Source organism: Macrobrachium nipponense, chromosome 47 (genome assembly GCF_015104395.2).
Source record: "Macrobrachium nipponense isolate FS-2020 chromosome 47, ASM1510439v2, whole genome shotgun sequence".
Taxonomy (NCBI): domain Eukaryota; kingdom Metazoa; phylum Arthropoda; class Malacostraca; order Decapoda; family Palaemonidae; genus Macrobrachium; species Macrobrachium nipponense.
This window is the reverse complement of record NC_087222.1, coordinates 3,581,527-3,600,001: the sequence shown is the minus strand read 5'-3', so window position 1 is coordinate 3,600,001 and position 18,475 is coordinate 3,581,527. Positions and strand designations below refer to the sequence as shown.

The following is an 18,475-nucleotide window of genomic DNA, read 5'->3' as shown; positions in this document are numbered from 1 at the left end:
ACTGAATTTCACGGAGGAGAAATGTTACGAAACTCTACGGGAATCGCCATTCACATTTCAATTAATAGACCAACAGGTAGTTAGATCGACGGTTGGGGGATTTCTTAGGTCGTTCAACAAAGAAGACCTGAAAGGAAAGTTGATAAGGAAATGAAGCTGGAAGGAAAGTGGATGGAAATGGAAAGACAATTCCATGACTAAACCGAAGGAGATGATGAAGGTGACACATGAATGAATGAGGGAAGAGAATAAAAGAGAGTCTACGGGAAGAGTAAGATCAGTGATGATGCAGACAAATAACGAATAGGAGAAAGGGAAAGTTTCATGAGAAAACGAATGTATTTCGAAGCAGTATTAAACTGAAACAATGTGTCAATAAGAATGATCAATAAGAACTTCATAGATAGGAGAAGTCTGGGTCTTCTACCCTCACTGTGAGGTAAGAGCAAAGAAGGTCACCAGAACATGAAGAATATAATGGGGTCAGGAAAGGTCTGTCTGAGGTCACATGGCCGGAAGGTCGTGATGACGTCATAAGCTGTCAGGGGTCAGCGTCTGTGACCTTTCTCTTGCAAACGTGCTTTGATTCATCTGCTTTCAGAATTATACAATAGATTGACAATTCCGACAGCCCCTCTGTTCCCGTTCGTTGTACTACTCGGACCAAATGCAGGCAAGGAGGAAATACATACTTTTAACCATTTTCCTTTTCAGGATATTCTTTAAAGATAACCTTAATCCTTATTGTTCAAGATATGCAGTCGTATATTAACCTTCCTATCACGAATATGCAACAGAAATTCCTAATCATTGCAATGTCAGAAATCAAAGCTATAGCCCTGGGAAGGAATGTGGAGATAAGGCCAAAGGCCAAGCACTGGGACCTATGAGGTCACTCAGCGCTGGAAAAGGAAATTGAGAGTAGGTAGAGTTGAAAGGCATCACAGAAGGAAAACCTCAAAGCGGTTGAAGAAGCATTATGAAATCACTTAGGAGAGGGTGGATAACAAGGGGAAAATAGGGAACATGAATGGAGGTACAGTAAAAGGAATGAAAGAGGTTGCAACTAGGGGCCGAGGGGACGTTACAAAAAAAAAAAAGACCCTTTAGCAATGCCTACAGTGCACCCTGTGAGGTGCACTGACAGCACATCATGGTCCTTCCTACCTTAAGCAATGCCAGTAATTTCTAGGTCATTTGGTATCATAAAATGACGATTCTTTTGTGCATCGATTTCTACAGTTGAGTTGAGGAAACATATATCTTGAAACATTTTAATATAGTTCGTTATTTTATAATAATAAGGATTATGTTTATTTCTGAAGAATATCCTGAAAAATGAAATGGTTAAAAGTACGCATTCTCTCCTACATGCATTCGGTCAGAGTAAAACAGGCCAAGACCTTCATAACAAACGGTAACAGAGGATCTGTCAGAACTGCCAATCTATTGTATAGCTTTTAGAGCAGATGGATTAAAGACAGTTTGTTATTTCCCATACGTAGTCTGTAGCAAGTTCAGAAACCTGAATAGGAGTAAATGACTTTTAAATCGATTATTTTATCTCAGAACTGCAGTATTTATGTACAAAATGTGGTTTTGCATTTCATTATGTTGGTATGCCTGGACTGTCGAAACTGCCAATCTATATTCAGCTGTTAAAGAAGATGAATTAAAGGTAGTTTGCTATTTCAAGTAGTCTGTAGCAAATTCAGAGAGATGAATTCTAAGGAAATAACTTTTTATTCTCTTATTCTATGCTCAGAACTGCAGTATTCATGTCTGAAATACGCTGTTAAATCTGGATATGTAGGTATGCCTGGATCTTCATGTCGTCTATGAAGTACAACCTCATTTTCGGTATAGGGGGTAATATAGGTTTTATTTTTCCTATTTATGAATTTTTATTCCCAACTGGTTCGATATTCAGTTATCTCAACACAAATATAATAATCTTATATAACGAGGAAAAAATGTCAGTAATAATCCAGATAGAATTTACGCCCATCTTTGAAGATGTGGTTGATATATTTGCTCTGATTTTCTTAGGTGGACAAAGATGGCGTTCACGACTTCCTTATAGTTAAAATTGCTGTGAATCTTTTTGGTGGAGATGTAAAGCATGTAAAGCCAGAAGTCTATAAGATTAGTTAGGTAGGAAATATATTAGCTAGGAAAATATACTAGTAGAGTTTTGGTAGATGAAGGCAAGAGTGAAGTAGAAGAGAAACGCAAACCAGGATGTTTGCAATGCGACACTCGTAAAAACGCAGAAAAGGACATAAGAAAAATCGATGATGGAAGCTGTTAGAAGTCAGCTCTGACCCGAACAACGAACAACAAGTGGGTGGCACCGACTGCTCACAGCATACACCTGATTCGTTAGATGTCGTCGCCGGAAGTAGTAGGCGTTGAAGATTACCCAATTAGGAAGAATTAGGGTGGTCTCCAGGAGAAAAAAAGGCGGAGCCAGAAATCAGAACTGGGTCCAGAGTTCAGTTGGAACAAGAGAAAAGTTCAGTTAGGAACTCGCTTCTGGACGCATAACTTGTGTCGGTTTATACTCCGTTTACCCTGTGTCATTTGTGTGTGATAGGACAGTGAATTTGTGTATTACAATAATAATTAAGAAAAAGAAACGTGGTGTTTAACTTGCCCAGAATCCTAAAGGAAAACGAACTCACATAATGTCAACAGCCTCCTGAGATAAAGAGCAATCAAATGAAAAAGAATGAAATGAGATTAAATGAGAAATCAGCGAGACGTCCAGAAGAACAGATAAGTATTCTACAAATATAACCATAAGTTCCTAAGAGAGATAGAAACCACAAAGCAGTATAGATAAAGGGTATCCCCATATAACAAAACTAAAGAGAAGCAAATGCAAACCAAAATTACAAAGACAAAAAGATTTCATAACACAATACAACCACAACAGAGAAAGACTGCATGGTGACCTCGTGGCCACTTCAGAGTATACAGAGAATTGGAGACGAAACTGTAATCCGATTTTATTCAATATTTCGATCCAATTCTCTGCGATAACGAATGAAAAAGTCGTAGTTATCATTCGTTTAGACAGAACACAGAAAATGAGCAAAGAAATGTCGTGTAATATAGCATTTGAACACGAGATAATTCCGTGTACATATGATCATTACAGTTTAGTTTCCTGTATATGAAACTGAATCAATATAAATGAATAACTGCTATTTGTATATATGCCCATATCATTGCCTTGCAACAGAAGATCATGAAATTAACATGGAATCACTTGGCTAAAGAATTCACATCTCAGGAGGCCATTATAAAGAACAACACATATCCTCAGTCGTTGCAATGTTGCAGATGGAGGCTGCCAGGAGGTGCTGGGAGAGATATGATGATAGTGAGGGCAATAAGGTATTGTTGCAATCAGTGCAACATTAGTAAGAATAAGAGAAACAATCTTCCCTTCTAACTGGATACAATAATGTTTATTGGCTTCTTCTAATGATGAATGATTTCGAATTGCAATCTTTTGCAATTGCATAGCAAAAGGACAATGTTGAAACCAAGGAAAAATTCTTCAACATAACAGGGCTATAGATGTAGGATATATATATATATATATATATATATATATATATATATATATATATATATATATATATATTCTTGGAACAGGGTGTTCCTTGGTATCATTTATAGTACTTTCAATATTTGTGGCAGTACCAACGAAATTCGGGAGTGACGTGCCAATAGTCATCGACTGTGCCGGAGTTTTTCTATCATGGGGCCCAGGGATACTCAAATCATTTATTTCAGTATTCATAAATTTGAGATGAGATTTAAAAAAAAAAAATCTTGAAAAGATATCATTGGCCCCTCGCGAAGTTAAGTCTTCCGCCAAAGGCACAAGTGAGAAAGGACTCCCAAATGTCCGCATCCCTACCCTACCCCAAAAGGAGATGGCATAACATGATTAGTATGGCCCAAGTGTAAGCAGAACCCGCTTGCTAGAACTAAGAGTATTACAACAATACAATTATCCCCATCCTAATCACATTATGGGCAAACTGGATAGAATGCCGAGAGTTCTATTCCTAGAACCAGGCCGCCGCCCCCCTGGAATCAGTGGTCCAGCTCCACAGAATAGTTCCGCCTGAAAACCAGGCCCGAACATTGTCGGGTAGATGAAGGATCTACCACAGTTCTCACTATTTAGCTTCGGATTTAACTCCACATTAAGCCATGATATGTTTTCTCATTTATTTGCTTTCAAAATTTTGGCAAAAAATGGAAAAGTCCACAGAAGTTAACTCGAAAATATATAATGTCATATGGGCCTCTTGGGTTCGAACCTGGGAAGAGATTCCTGAGGTTCGAGAGCCCCCTCACCACGTCAAGGTGGTCCCATAATGAGGGGGTTTCTAGAGAGTACATAGTCATATACTGTATAAGCACTTGGTTCCCAAGAAGTTTTTTGTTGCATTAGTTCCAATTAGAATGCATGTGTTAATTGGGAAGAAAGGTGTCATTTAACCCCACAATGTTCAAACAATTTTTCTCTCGTAGATTCATAACTTATGTGAGAACTCATTGAGGTTAGATATTGTTCTTTTATGCTGCACGTTATATTTCTGTCTTGTAATCTCCAAATCAAGTCATTGGTTCTGAATGCCATAATAATGTTTTCTTCAAGAGTCCAAATTCACAAGCAAAGTCATTCATCGGAGAAGATGTTCAGTTTTACTGACAGATTTGTGAATTTTTTGCACCAGAGTAAGTTGCACTGAATGTGGAGATAATTATTATGAACTTATCAACAAAATCTATATAAAAAAACCCAGCAACCTAAGGGACTATAAAATTAAAACCCTTTTTTATATATATACAGTATGTAACTTATCAAGTAATATTATTGCTTACAGTTTCACTCGCTGGCCGCTTAAAATGTGATAATCGTGGTAGCGCTAGTTACGTTGTTGGTGTAGGTATCGCCCCACTCACTTACGGGGTAAGCGAGTAGCCAGTTATTGGTAGCCATAGGCTTTGATGTTTTTTTCTTGGTTTTATTCTCTCTTATAGACTTCAATCAAGACAATTATTGAATTTTATTTGTTTAAGACCATTCTTCTTCCTTCATTATGTCTGACACAAGGGCTGCTAGCATAAGGTATAGTAGCAAAGGCTGCAATACCTTATTATAACCAAAGAGAAATATGATTCACACACACTGTCCGTAGCATGTAGGGGACAGGAGCGTTCAGTTGATAAGACTTATGGTGAATGTGCAGAATGGGATGCTAAGAAGTGGAAGACACTGGGTTCTCATTTAGCAAAGTTAGACAGAGATAGGAGACTTAAGGCAGCCGCTAGAGCCGAGTCTAAGACAGTAGAAAGTAAGCTTTTGAATAGTTCTTGGTAATCATTGGTAAATGATTCTAATATTCCTGTTCCCGTTCTCGCTCTGTTGTCACTCGAGGAGGAGGTTATGCAGGGATTACCCATGAATAATAGTGAGGGGCTTCCTGTAACAGAGGCAGCAGTTGTATGTGTCACTGTTAAGAATTGTGGTGTTCCTCATACCAGTGAAGGGACTGTGGCATACATCCTTGTAACACGGGATTGCTGTTGAAAACATGGGGCTATTCTTTATGAGGCAATGAGCAATCCTCCGGTCCTTATAGTGTAGATACTTCAGTGGGGTTACATTTACCTGAATTGTGTTTACCAGGGCTGCCTGATCCTTCTTGCAGTCAGCAATCATATATATATCCTACATAATGCAATTTTATAACCTGCAACCATTTTGGGGATGCCCTCAAGTTCCTCAGGGGTGGAACTCCAGGAAGAGCAGTGGGAGCGGGTGTGTGGCTAATGTGGGCATTTATAACCAACGTTTTAAATAGACAGAGATCAATGTCAGTCAATTTTCTATGGAACTTTGTCAACAGTTCTCCCACATGTGAAGTAGAAATCTGATTCTTCATTGAATGTGCATCAAAGTATCTCCAGGTCTTCCTCGTCTGCAATGTTGATGAAGATGTCATCTATGCATGTTATAAATCCTGCTGAAGATGCACTGCTTTATAACTCACATGTAGAAGTTAGTTAACAGTACCCCAAGAGGGCAACCCGTGGCAACTCTTGTGATCTGAGTCAGCAGTCGGCCCCATTGATCGATGAAAGGGCCGCCTTCATACAGACTTCCAGCAGACAGAGGTGAGACTTATTTGGGATGTCCAAAGTTGTGATGGATTCATCCCTTCAGACACTGTTGAGGATCATCCATATGGTTTCATCAATTGGCACATTGGTAAAGAGGCTCTACATCCAGTGATGTGATGATATCCTGGAATAGCATAATGCATAACCTGTCGAGAAACTAGTGGTGACACAGTGGAAAGTTCACCAGGGGTGTATGGTATCAGGATTTCATTCATTGTTTTGGCCTGGTGGTAAGTCCATGCCGGGCATTAGCTGATTATGTGGTAGAGAGGGTTGTTGGCTTTATGCGTTTTTACAATGTCATAATCGCCTGTAATCTTGGGAGGTCTTTGGCATCAAAGGCAGGGTTAATTCTGTCAATGATGCAGTTTGTTTTCCTCCTGATGTCATTGACAGGACTCCTTGTCATGCACTGGAACCTGGATACATCCCCATGTTTGTTGCCAAGCTTCCTGAGGTACTACTCTCACCCAATCAGGGCAAAGGCAGCTGTTTTACCCATACAGTGGATCACGATGAATTCTCTTTCTTGAAGTCCTCTGGTGGTGCCTCTTCCCCCTGGTCATCAGGTGACTGTGATACTAGCACTCCGTCTGAACCTCTGTCAGGAGGAAAGACGAAAGCTCGTTAGTGGTACTGACTAGGCCACGATCTTTCATGTTGTCAGGTATAAGTATACTATGTATGTACCCTTGGTAACCTTAACCCTTTGCAAATGGTAGCATTGCCTACTGAACCATCTGGATAATAAGAACTTTGGTAAGCTGTCTTATGACTTCCCTGCTGAAACGAAGGCACTTGAATGCCAAGCTGAGAGTGTACAGTGTAAGCTCAACAGCATTACAAACTGCTTTTTTTCAGTGAAGTATTATTATTATTATTATTATTATTATTATTATTATTATTATTATTATTATTATTTTATTATTATTATTATTGTTGTTGTTGTTGTTGTTGTTGTTGTTGTTGTTGTTTTTATTATTATTTTTATTATTTTTATTATCTTGCAAATATAGTTTAAAAAGACAGAATCTACACGGTGTTAGTCAGTTACTAATTAAAAATTTTGCAGCTGGAAAAAACTGAACGTGTTTTCCTCTAACAGGGTTTCTTTCCAGTGTTGATTCCAATATTTGATATGTGTTGTTGGGTGTGGTACTCTAGACAGTCACATGCAACTTTATATTGCTCGTGCTGATCTACTCTGGGATTGGATTATGTGGGTGATTCATTAAAGGCCCATGAGTAAGACGAATCTGCCCAGTTCGAAGAGGGAACATTATGGCCTCAATGTGGCTTTTTCTTGTGGAACGAGGAATACCACAAGCCAGCTTCTGGTTCAGTCTGTTTTGAACTGTTGTCATCTTCATAATTCGACAAATGATGGGTTTTAAAGATAGCTATGAATCAAACGACAGAAACTAGTAGATTCAATCTACATATATTAATTGCAGTGCCAGCAGTTCATTAGCGTCAGTATTTCCTTTAGTGCATAAAAATGAAGGGCTCAAAAATATTGCAACATTAATATCAGCCTCATAATATTTGTTATAAAAGCTTTATCTGCTAGACACAGGGATTATTAGCATACTCATTTTGAGTAGATTCTAAAAAAAAAAAAAAATTTATTCACAGAATATTATAATTTCTATAGAGGCATGTTTTTAATAATCTTACTTGATAACCATATTTCACATTCTGCTGTGGATTCCCAAGCATTTTGGACAAAGAGACCTGATTTGCTTCATTTGATACATTGCAAAAAATACCAATTTGTTCAGATAATTTAAAGTGTGTTATCTGCTTTTTGGATTCCATATTTTATTGCCAAACGAAGCCTTGGGAGAGTCAGTGCAAAAGGCATTTTTTACTTTATTGATGAAATAAAGTAGAAAAACAACAATAATATGAATAATAAAAGAATGCTCAGCACATGATTTTTCTTGATCTACGTTGCTGTTTCTAATTACTCTCCATCTTTATTCATATTTCTATTTGTACCTGTGCATTCCTAGTTACTTTCTTGTATATATGCCTAAAATTTTCATTGGTTCCACAACAGCATTTTTCTTTGCATGCTTAAAAATATGGACTTTATCGAATAATGATCTATAGATTACTTCATACATTTCAGTTTCTATTTATTTTCCCTTATGAGGACGGTTATCAATCCATTACTGCGGCAGGTCAACTGTGAGCCAATATAAATGCTTTTTAAAACATGTGAGAAGACTATTATTAGTTATCACATGTCACAGCTGGGACTTTTGCACTTTATTTTTGTTGCATTCATTTTGCCATTTTTATTATTGGAGTTTGAAAGCCCCTCTAAAGCCAGTTTTTTTTGTAGTTGTCTTTCACAATTTCTCAGCTTACAGAGTTATGCATTAACTTTTTATTTTTGGATGGCCATATATGTATATGGTGGCTACATAACATACACTTTTGGGTCAAGCACATAAAGAAACTTTGTGATTTACTTCTCGGCGCAAACTCATTGCATTCTGGCTCTTCTTATGTATTTGAAATTAGGTCCAATACCTAAAACTCAGCATGAATAGATTGGGTTCCCTTACACAAGACTAAAACAACTATTTAAATATAATTATATCCAGTACAGCTACGCCAAGATCACTTGTACCAGAGATACTCATACTCTCCCGAAGTTCAATTTTTTAAGTCCAAAAATTATAGTTATTATTCTATAAATTTAAAGACAATGATATTCTTACAACAAACGAGAGTTCTAAACAATATCAGTGAGAGACTTAAGTTTATCTAAAAGCACCAATCTTCTATTAAATTTCTGCCCAAAAAACAAATATAACAATAAAATGTAACAAGATTCATATTCAAAACAAAATATTTATTTTCCATATAATTAACAAAAGTGTGTTGCTGCAAGAAAGAAATTACATCAGATCAAACAAAATAACAAAATATCTGACAAAGCAATAATAAAAAAAAACTGTTAATAACCAATTAAAAATCTCTTAAACCGAAAACATCTCAACAACATTATCATTATTAGTGTGACTTCATTTCATAATTTTTGAGTTCCTTGTTATAGATGCTTGTGCTCGGTTTCATTGCAGGAAGTTTCATGCGTTGAACCTTTTACGGGGACTTCCTACGGACGAGGTTTCCCATGTATTTCACAGCCAACCAAGCATCTTTGACCTGTTGATTGAGGATTTTTTGTTAAGAATGTGTTTAAAGTAAATACGATTTCAGGACTTCACTCTATACTGTATGGAATTGAAAACATAATATCCAGAAGTAAAAGTTAGTTCTCGATGCAAAATGACACTGAAAACCAGTCGGCAGGAATGACTACAAATGAAGTACACGCAGTTAATAGCGCCTCAGGGGACATGATCGGTATGGTCTTGGCCTGCCACCTCGGTGGCCGCGAGTTCGATTTTCAGGTATTCCACTGAGGGGTCAGAGATGTGTATTTCTGGTGATAGAAGTTCACTCACGACGTGGTTCGGAAGTCACGTAAAGCCATTGGTCCGTTGCTGAATAATCACTGGTTCCACGCAACGTAAAAACAAACTAATAAAGATGGATGAGAGACTACAGGACTAGTGGTAAATAAGAGTCCTAGCATGTCATCGATAAAGATAGTGCAAAAGTTAATAATGCATTGCTTATGGACCGCACTACTCCGTTCAGAATAGGAATGGGCGCAGAAAGAATGTGGTCATTTTGGAGACGTACCATTAAAAATCCAAGCTTCACGGATAGAAGAATAATATTGCAAATGAAAAGAAAGATGCACACATAATGTGACCCAAGGCTGGAAAATATGGAATTAATAACGTATAATTGTCATGGGACTATATCCCAGTCTCCTTACTTTTAATCAAGAAACCTTCCCAAATTCCCCCGTGGTCTCTCTCTCCATTTGTTTGTTTGTATGGTGTTTTTACGTTGCATGGAACCAGTGGTTATTCAGCAACGGGACCAACGGCTTTACGTGACTTCTGAAATACACATCTCTCACTCCTCAATGTAATGGCTGAGAATCGAACCCGCGACACCGAGGTGGGACGCTAATACCATACCAACCACGCCGCTGAGGTGCTTTTCTCCCTTTGGACCCTGTGTAGTACCTCTCCGATGCCAGAGCCTCCCACCGTTGGCATGTTTAGTACCTAGTTCAGTTTAAGAACTGTTCTACTCAAGCGTCTTTTGAGTGGCTGTGCTGCCCCATTGGTTAGAGCAATCTTTAAGCATTCGGGCTTGATGAATTATGATAGCTCGATGATATACTCGTATGTTTATTCATATAATCAATTCGCCACCTCTCTCTTTCAGAGTTTTTTTTTTTTTTATCGTGTGAGTGTGTGACGTAGGACCATCGAATATTTTAATTTCATTTCATATATTGTATTAACACTTCTGCCAATCGTACTGAGTTTTACACCTTACTGGACTTTCACGAAGGTCAAGTGTTCCCTGGATTTTCTTTTCTTCTCTCTCTCTCTCTCTCTCTCTCTCTCTCTCTCTCTCTCTCTCTCTCTCTCTCTCTCTCTCTCTGTTTTTTCGTATTACTGTCAGCCATTTTATAGCATTCCTCTGCCAAGGCCTTGCTGGCAAGTAAACAAAAATAAAGTACTGATTTAGATTTCATGAATGGTATTCAACAAAACATGCTAAAACATCTGAAAATAAATATGAGATAAGTTTTAAATAAAATACCAAGACAATTTCACATCAAGCAAGTTCTTAGTTGCTAAAAAAAAGTACAATATGAAAAAAAAAAAGTCTTGGACTTTTTGTCCTTATGACAGAGTAAAAATAATGACTCACAGTCGACAAGATCTGAGACGCAGGCAGTGTGAAGCCATAAGATCCAGTGTCTCTCAGCTCAATTGTGTAGACGTAAGGAACATTCAAAGCGTAAGACGCCCAGTCGTCAGATGCTCCAGCTGCCGGGTCTGTTTGTGGGACGACACAAAAATGCGCTCCGTATAATAGCTGTGTCATCCAACATAAAAATCAAAACACTGAATATTCAGAATGAATGCAATGGAAACATCATCATCAAAGAATGTCAGCGTATTTTACAAGGTTAAATAAAAAACTAATGCAAATACATATGCAGTCATAAGTAACGTTTTGTCACTATTCAGATTCCAACTTTGATTTCTACTTGAAGCCAACATTGCACTGATTGAGTCTGTTGCCCTAAAAGTAAATTATTCAGAATACCAAATCGGCTGATTTCCAAGAGCGAACACTCTAGGGTAGCTACACTTGTATCTAAGTGGTTCTCTTTCACAGGACTCTTAGCAGTGCCCACAACTGCTTAGAAAAAAAAACAAAAGAAAACTAACTTATAAATAAATGTTTCTCTTTCTTTATTAACTGTAACATAGATTTTAATATTCTTGTAAAATTAAATTTATCATTCACTGAACGTCTGACTATCGCTATCAACTACGAGCTATAGATGTCTAATATGGTGTAGAATATACAAATGCAAAGTAGATTACCTAAGTGACCAACATCCCATCCTTCCGGTTTTGCTTAATATCTAGTTTGTAAGTTCTCAGGTGTCACCTTTTGCTGCATTTTATCGGTAGGCGAATAGAACATTCAGTGCCTCGAACCATGGCTGGTGCCAGGCCCTCTGTGTCATGGTATTCGAGTCCAGTATTTGATGCCCTTATAATGACGATATACTCAAACGTATGTCCCTATCCAGACTGATTTTATAGTTTTAATTTGCGTTCTATAAAATCTAAAAGCTGTTTGTTATAATAACCGGTCATTTGTGGTAAAGGAAGCATCTTGAAAGACGCACATACGACAGCTTCCTTCTTTATTTCACTGTGACTGAGAGCATTACGTACATCAAAGGCCTTTAATACGGATGACGTTGCCATTGTTTCTGCTAATGCATTCCCCTTTGTCGTGGCAGGTGCTATGGCTCTCTATCAGTTACGCGGGTGGTTATCTTCGATAGTAGTAGTAGTAGTAGGTGGGATATGTCTTTAAAACGGCTCCTATCGTCCTTTCTCTCATTGGTGCTTGGTGCTGGCTGGTTACTTCCTCTTCTTTCTCTCAACCTTTCATTTGCGTTTGGTGTCGGCTGATTTCCTGTGTTCCTTCTCATGTAGTTTGCGGCTTCTCTGGGAATCTGGTCTGTTCAGGTGGAAGCGTGGCTGAACCAATACTTGCACTTATAATGTTCAGGTTACTTTCTATGCATGCCCAAGCATAGACCTAGATTGGAGTACATAGTAGTGCATACTATTACTGCCTGAAGTACTTAAAAAAACTGTTGTATTAACCTTCAATATTGTCACTTCCTCTCCTCAGTGAACCGGTGATGTTAATCAATACCAGTCTGTTAACAGAAGTGCTGCAACGGATGTGGAATGGCCCCCAGATGTTATAAGATCATTATCATTTCTTATGTCTGAAGAACTGTCACCACTGTTCATCTTAGGACACTTTCCATAAGGAACTTGAACGCACTGTGACGGTTATTCCAATGATAGGAAAGATGAAGGAATTAAGAAAGTTCCCTGATAGCCAGAGCACCACATCACCCGAAAGGTGAAAGTTCTCATCGTGCTCCACTATATAGCTGACACATTATGAACACTACATTTTAGATTGGAATTCCACACTGAACGGTGACTAAGTCATTGAAACTAATAAGTGTAACAATTCCAAGAAGTTATCAAGCATAAAAGCAAACATAGTCCACCAGTTTCAGCATCTGGTCAGTGGATAGATGCTCCACTTTCATCCACTGGTGCCTGAATGTAACCCACAACCCCAATTTCCAGCTTTCATTGTCTTCTGTAGCTGTCAAGTCCTGCCGTGATAGTAGGAAACATTACCAGCCTATAAATATTCCATTTACTACACCTGTTATAATCAAGAAAGCTTCCAGTTTTGTCTAATCATTATTAATAGAACTTACAAATGGATACCGGACAGCTCACAGTTAATCTTGGCACAAAAGACAAGGAACTCATTAAAATAATAAGCATTCAGTGCCAGCTCGGTGCCACTTAGGCAGCAAATATTTTCAAACAGTAACACTAATGGTACCAGATTATATATATTATATATATATATATATATATATATATATCTTATTATCTATCTATATATATATATATATAATATATAGTTACTGAATAAAATAATGAAAATAAAATAATTCAACAAAACTATCATTATTTTAGATCTAATAAAAGACCTGTTACTTTACCAGTGATTTCTTTAAAATCTTTGCAACTTGCTGTTGCAACAAAAGCTGTGGAAGGCTCTTAGTATTGTACTTACAAAATGCTTCAGCAGAGTTGCCAACATCATACGTAGCTTGATTTTTCCTCTCAATTTGTTTGGCCATTGCTTTGCCAGCTCTATTCTGAGGGATGAAAGTGTCGTCAGTAACAGCTCCACTAAAGAAGAATTCAAATACCTACATTATCAAAAGTCCTTACTTGTGACTGCCTAAAAACTTCTTGAATAAAGTAAATGTGTTAATGCTAGTTTATACTTGAATGGGATGAATTAATTAAGATTAAAGATAATACAGTAATTACAACCAACAGTCCTGAAATTTATACTGCAGTAAGTCTAACTTAAAGTAATGAATGTACAGTGGTCCCCGGTATTCAAGGGGGCTGCGTAACAGACGGCAACGCAAATAGTTGGAACCAATATTAAAATGCTTAAAATGGCCGATTTTGTTTGTTAAAACTCAAGAAAAACCCAGTGAAAATTTCTATACCTGGTTTTTTTAAATATTTTATCACAAACAGTGCATTTTATGATGAAATTTATAAAAAACAAAAAAAAAAAACAAAACAGGAATTTGTTGATATTTCTCACAGAAAAATACCCAAAATAGGCATATTTCCCGCGAATAAGGGGGGTGGGGGGTGAAATGTTCCATAGAGAAATCCATAATTCGCGAGTCCACGAATCTGGAGAGCGCGAATACAGTGGTCCCCTACTGTATATCCTTTTGACCCACAATGATAATCAGCACATAGCTCATTTGCACCATATAATATGATGTTTGTACACTTGTAGCATCACTAATGGAGTAATGACTCTTCATACTATCTTACAGAATATAAAGCCAGTACAAGGGTGCTGCTTACAGTTGGTCTTACAAGAGCACTCTAAACAATACCATTGCTTTTTGGCAGCTTGCTTCCTGCTGAATTGCCCTTTTCTGTCTGTTTATCGTCAGTTCCAACAGTCTCTCTTTCTGCTTTCATGTCCAACTTGGATACCTTTGCCTTACTACAAGTTCAAATTTTCAGTAATAATAATAAACTTCCATGTATTCATCATAAACTTCAGGATGCATGAGAGCTGCTAATGGCATTAAGTCCTAAGATCTGTAAGAGGAAATGACAGAATAATATTTTCTGAAAAAAATGTAGAGATGTGGCCTTGAAACAGAACTAGTGGTGAGTGCCAAACTAGAATGACCGCAGTCGTTACTTTAATGTATATTGGAAAGAAGGGATCCTTACATGCTGTAACAATACTCTCAATCTAGATGTCACATATACATTTGCTTGAAAAGAAATTCCTATAACAGACGGACCACGTTTTATGCGTCATGATCTAATAGCGGTAGACTATATTGCAATCTTGTAAACCATAATTATTGCAAGATTGTAAACATTTTAAATAAGTATCAAACACTGACAGAAAATTTGGAGTTTTAAAGGAAAAGCTTAAAAAATTTTATGTTTTGAATGGCTTCAACTTTCACCTGCCAAAATAATGATTCCCCTAAAAGCTTTAGGTAAGATAACAACAGAAATGACATTCTTTAAGAGGACTGGAGATGCCTGGAGGAAAGAATAAACTGCAAAGAAGAGAATCTATTTTTGAGGAGTACAGTGCAATCAGAAACAAGGTAGAGAGACTGAGCTCAATAAAGAATACCATCTGATAAGAAACTGACAGTTCACAGAGAGGAATGATTTACAAGGCTTCTAGAAGGTCATTGTGGAAGCCTTAGAAATTTTAGGATAAAATGTGAAAAGTTCTTTGAAGCATTTTAAAAGAAGGATCAGACACCAATGACAATCATGAATACTAGCTGTTTGTCTTTTGAGATTCAGCACTGAAGATAAGTAAAAAGGTTTACTCAATTCCAAGATTTGGCAAAGTTGTAAGTTCAGCAGTCAGTGAACTCCACTGGGACTAAATTAATATCCTTGCTAAGAGCCTCAGGGAAAACAGGAAAGACAAAAACAAATTCCTATCAAGTATGACGCCAGATAATACTTTTGAACTCATCGAGTTTTAAAAAACACTGCATTCATACGTCTTCCATCGGTAGTGACGGCAATATAATAATAGATTGCCCAGAAATAGTTCACTGGTCTTTCAATTACATGCTTATCCACACTGGAAATTTCCTCACAAAAAAAAAAAGACAAAACGGATAATCTAAAGTTTGCCAAATTACTGATTTGTTGTCAAGTCATTTTTATTCCACATACGAGCCATAGGTAAGGAAGAAATTTAATTACAAGTAACATGTTGGAATGAAATATTCATTATTGTTATTGACAATGATGAACGTAAGGTAAAAGCGATAGTACTAGCTTCTTTCAGCATAATTACTCTTTCCTTTTTATTTCCTCACTTCAGATGAATGGCAGCCACAGGGCTATAGTGCAATATTGCCTACCTTTTCCATGCAAAGAACTGGTAAAGGCCTGTTCTTTAATTTTTGTATTTAGAATTAAAAATAAAAAGGACTAAATTGCTACCCTATAACATTTACCCTCTTTATGGCCAATCAAGTTTAGCATAGGTTGCTAGGACCTGTTAATATTACAGTTAGTAATCCTGTCTTTTTGAAACAGACTCACAATCAGTTTGAAAGTAATGCAATCATCATAGTCACACATAAAATGTACTTAGATAAGCTAGTTACTTTAGACGACCAACATATATAAGGAAATAAATGGAAGGAAGAGACTTAAACATCAATGTACTATAAAGAAGAAAAATCCTACCATGCTTGCTGTCAGTGGGTGTGTGACGTCAGTTGAATAACCCCAGGGGTAGAGTATGTATTGCCCATACGCATGGAAAGTTATATATGCCTGAAAATCAAATTGAGTTCTAAGTCATCATCCATTTCAAAACTCCATATAAATGCATAAAAAATGACCTAAATTAAGTTTCTTACATCTTTTAAGTAATTTACCTCACTGATCTTACTTTCAAAATTATTACAAATGGCGCATGGGTTGCAGCAACCAGGTCTGATCCAAATAAACATATCATATTTGTACAGAAATTTGAGTTTGTCCTTGATACACAAACCAATCTTTTGTATAGGGTATCTTTCAGTGCGAGGCTGGAGATGGTCGTTGAACTTGATAACAGGGTGGTTAACTGGTGGTTATAGGGTGGGGGAATACCCCTCACATACCTGCCATCACTAACCACTTTTGACCTCAGGAACTGTAATAAAATGTTCAGGTTTGTATACCTAAAAAAAGGCATAGATTTCAAATTTCATATTTTCTCCTAAGAAATATAAACTATTATAACAGGTGGGCGAGAAGATCCACCAAAAGTGGTTGACAAAAGAAAGAACCTGGATATACTGTGTCTGCTGCTGGGCTATGAGACCTGCCTCTTTCAGTTTGTCACAATCCCAAGGACAGCAACATCTGCTATTTGAAGTAGTCATGCCTCTGAGGACCTCAGAACAATCAGTCAGCTAGGCACAGCAGCACATATATACCGGGCAAACAGGTCCAAGCTAAATCCAAGGTGGATGCTCTAATAACATACATGGGGCTGTTGGCCAGGCTAATGTAAAGACCTTGGACGTGACCATAGTTCTGCTTCAGACAAGGTGGTGGGCCTATGTCATTTGCTCTATTGCCCTCTCACAGAATTCTTGATCTAGCAACAGGCATAAATGAATAGGTGGATGCAACTATGGGGGCAATGGTGAGCCACAGGCTGGCCGAAGCCTGGTGGAGAGCAGCATGACTGCAAGTAAGCAGATCCTGGTACTGATGAGCACCAATCGGAGATCTGTTGCATGGAAACCTGACAACCAAATGTGTATGCTCAAGAAATGTAAATGCATCAAATGAGAGGGTAGCACTGGCTCAGCCTGGTGTGTTTTGGGCAAAATATGAGAGTAATAACCAGGAGTAAATCTTTTGTCTAAGATGGTGAGCTTAGGCAGGTTATTGAGTACCCATGGTATCCAGATCACGCATGAGTGGCATAACACATTGCTTCCAAGAGACTGGGAAGGCTGCTCCTTTAATTAAAGTCTTGTGAAATTTCTTGAGAGGTCTTCTTGGGCCTCTTCTTCTTGGGAAGAAATGTGAATAAGTTGTAGAGGAAGGTGTATCCAATTTCCTTCCTGCCCCTGGTTAAATAATTGTTCTAGGCTAGGTTCATTGTGGTTGTTATCAGGGGAGCCTTAATTGATGTTATTATAAAACCCCCACAGTCGTTTGTCCAATTGCTGAATGACAACAGGGAACCTTCTAATTTAAAGCACAAAAAGCAAGCCCAACTATAGCAGTCAGAATAACTGTCTTTTGTGTGAATCCTATAAGAAACACTTTCGACAATATGATTAAACATTGGGGCCATGATTGTCTCACAGACAAAGTTCACAAATGGGTTGAATGATCTCTGTACCAACACTGCTAAAGGGAAGTCTGAAAGGAGGAGAAAACTTCCATGATTAAGAAATTCCCCGGGGCAACAGCTGGATTTTTCCCCAAAGAAAAGTTGACAAACCAACTACCCTGATGAGAACTCTTAGAGTGGACTTGAGTGATCTGACCTAATGATGCTCATCACACAAAACAAATGATTTACAATAAGGTAACCACTCAAAATTGTAGTCCATCAACCTGTAGTCTTTTGCTCGATAACACTTTTAGGTCCTTTGTAGCCTTTTAAAATATGGAACAGAAAATCAGTAGATTTTTGTAAGATTAAACAAAACTGAACATAATTCTGCAAATATTTCTCATAAGTGTCATACCACTGAGAACTATACCGTACGCATCAGGTTTGTACATGTGTTAAAACACCGAATGAAAGGGTAGTATAACCCCATCCTAAAAGCTTTGGGAAAAGCAGGGAATAATTATGGATGGATGGGAAAAGGGGGTAAAACATATATGTAAAAACAACTCTGGGTCTGTGACAAACTAAGAACAGAGTTGGGTTTAACACAATCACTTATGAGCAGATCATCCCA

At 37.6% G+C, this 18,475-nt stretch overlaps 1 protein-coding gene across 1 annotated transcript in view; it reads right to left on the bottom strand.

Annotated features, from left to right (window-relative positions):
* Positions 1–18,475, bottom strand: part of LOC135204411 (carboxypeptidase B-like) — a 49,276-nt gene that overhangs the window by 3,295 nt on the left and 27,506 nt on the right. The window contains exons 7-10 of the mRNA XM_064234624.1: positions 16,242–16,331; positions 13,528–13,612; positions 11,032–11,159; positions 2,685–2,701 (exon numbers count right to left, since the gene is read on the bottom strand). Coding sequence (XP_064090694.1) covers positions 2,685–2,701; positions 11,032–11,159; positions 13,528–13,612; positions 16,242–16,331 — 320 coding nt within the window. The remainder of the gene's footprint in view (positions 1–2,684; positions 2,702–11,031; positions 11,160–13,527; positions 13,613–16,241; positions 16,332–18,475) is intronic.